At 52.9% G+C, this 1,395-nt stretch overlaps 1 protein-coding gene across 1 annotated transcript in view; it reads left to right on the plus strand.

The window, feature by feature from the left end:
* LOC104530802 (tubby-related protein 1-like) overlaps nt 1-984 on the plus strand; it is a gene marked incomplete at both ends in the record, with an annotated part of 3,515 nt that extends 2,531 nt beyond the window's left edge. Inside the window, 3 exons of the mRNA XM_029086877.1 lie at nt 1-24; nt 449-547; nt 813-984. The exon at nt 1-24 is cut by the window's left edge and continues 97 nt beyond it. Coding sequence (XP_028942710.1) covers nt 1-24; nt 449-547; nt 813-984 — 295 coding nt within the window. The remainder of the gene's footprint in view (nt 25-448; nt 548-812) is intronic.
* Nucleotides 985-1,395: the final 411 nt, after the last annotated feature.

A 1,395-nucleotide genomic window follows, 5' to 3' on the forward strand; every position in this document is an offset into this window, starting at 1 on the left:
CAGGAGCTCTCGGCCGTGGTCTACGTAAGCAGGGGTGGGGTGGCATTGGAGAGCCCTGGGGCTCTGCACCCACCCCGGGGAGCACCCTTAGGGTTTTTGGGGGGATGCCCACCTGCATCCCACTGTAATGGTGGGTTCTGGATGGGGCTGCTCCCTTCTCCTGCAATTCCACTTGGGAAAAGCACCATGTTGATTGTACCTGGGATCATCATCAGTGAATGGTGGCTGGAGAGACACACTAAGGCTGGGCTGGGTGCAGGGACCCCACCCTGGGACCTCCTGGGCAGGTGGAGAGTGGGGTCCTGACCTGCACCCCTTTGCTGGGCAACCTGGGGGGTTGCAGGGATGTGGGATGGGCTGGATCCATCCCCGAGCCCTTGTTCAGCTGCCGGTGAGAAGCTGCAGCCCAGGGCGGTGGCTGGTTCTAGGGACGGGGTTTCTCTTGCAGGAGACCAACGTTTTAGGGTTCAAAGGTCCCCGGAGGATGACGGTCATCATCCCCGGGATGAACGCTGACAACGAGAGGGTGCCCATCCGACCCCGAAATGTAAGTTGGGGGCTGGACTGGGAGACACTGGATTTGCTGGGGTTCACCTTGAATTTTCCTTGTTTTGGGGCAAGGAAGGACTTTTTCAGGAGTCTCTGAAATTGGAGGCACCTCCCTGGAGTGGGAGATGCAATGTCTGGATTTTTTTCCTCCGTGCTGGATCCCATTTCCCAGCTGGATCCTGCTACAGAGCATCCCCCTGGGCACACCATGGGGGTAGGGGGATGTCACCCTGACTCTGCTCCCCCAATGTCACCCTCCCCAGGACAATGACGGGCTCCTGATGCGATGGCAGAACAAAAACATGGACAACGTGATCGAGCTGCACAATAAGGCACCGGTGTGGAACGACGAGACCCAGTCCTACGTCCTCAACTTCCACGGCCGGGTCACCCACGCCTCCGTCAAAAACTTCCAGATCGTGCACAGCAGCGACCGTAAGCTGGGAAGGGAAGGGGACAGTGTCACAGGGGGTGACAATGGGGGAGCAGTGCCATCAGCTGGCTCCAGCACCCTCGCTTTCTTTTATCTTTCTCTTTTCTTTTTCTTTCTCTTTTCTTTCTCTTTCTCTTTTCTTTTTCTTTCTCTTTTCTTTTTCTTTCTCTTTTCTTTTTCTTTCTCTTTTCTTTTTCTTTCTCTTTTCTTTTTCTTTCTCTTTTCTTTTTCTTTCTCTTTTCTTTTTCTTTCTCTTTTCTTTTTTTTTTTCTTATTTCTCTTTTCTCTTTTTTTTTTTTTTATTTCTCTTCCGAGGTTTAATTTTTTTTCATTCATGGCTGTTTTGGGGTCCTGCTTGCCTTGGCCAGAGCTGGGGTGAAGCTGGACAGGCAGCTGCCCACTGGCCCCACAGA

Source organism: Antrostomus carolinensis, unplaced genomic scaffold, assembly GCF_000700745.2.
Source record: "Antrostomus carolinensis isolate BGI_N321 unplaced genomic scaffold, ASM70074v2 scaffold30209, whole genome shotgun sequence".
Lineage (NCBI taxonomy): Eukaryota > Metazoa > Chordata > Aves > Caprimulgiformes > Caprimulgidae > Antrostomus > Antrostomus carolinensis.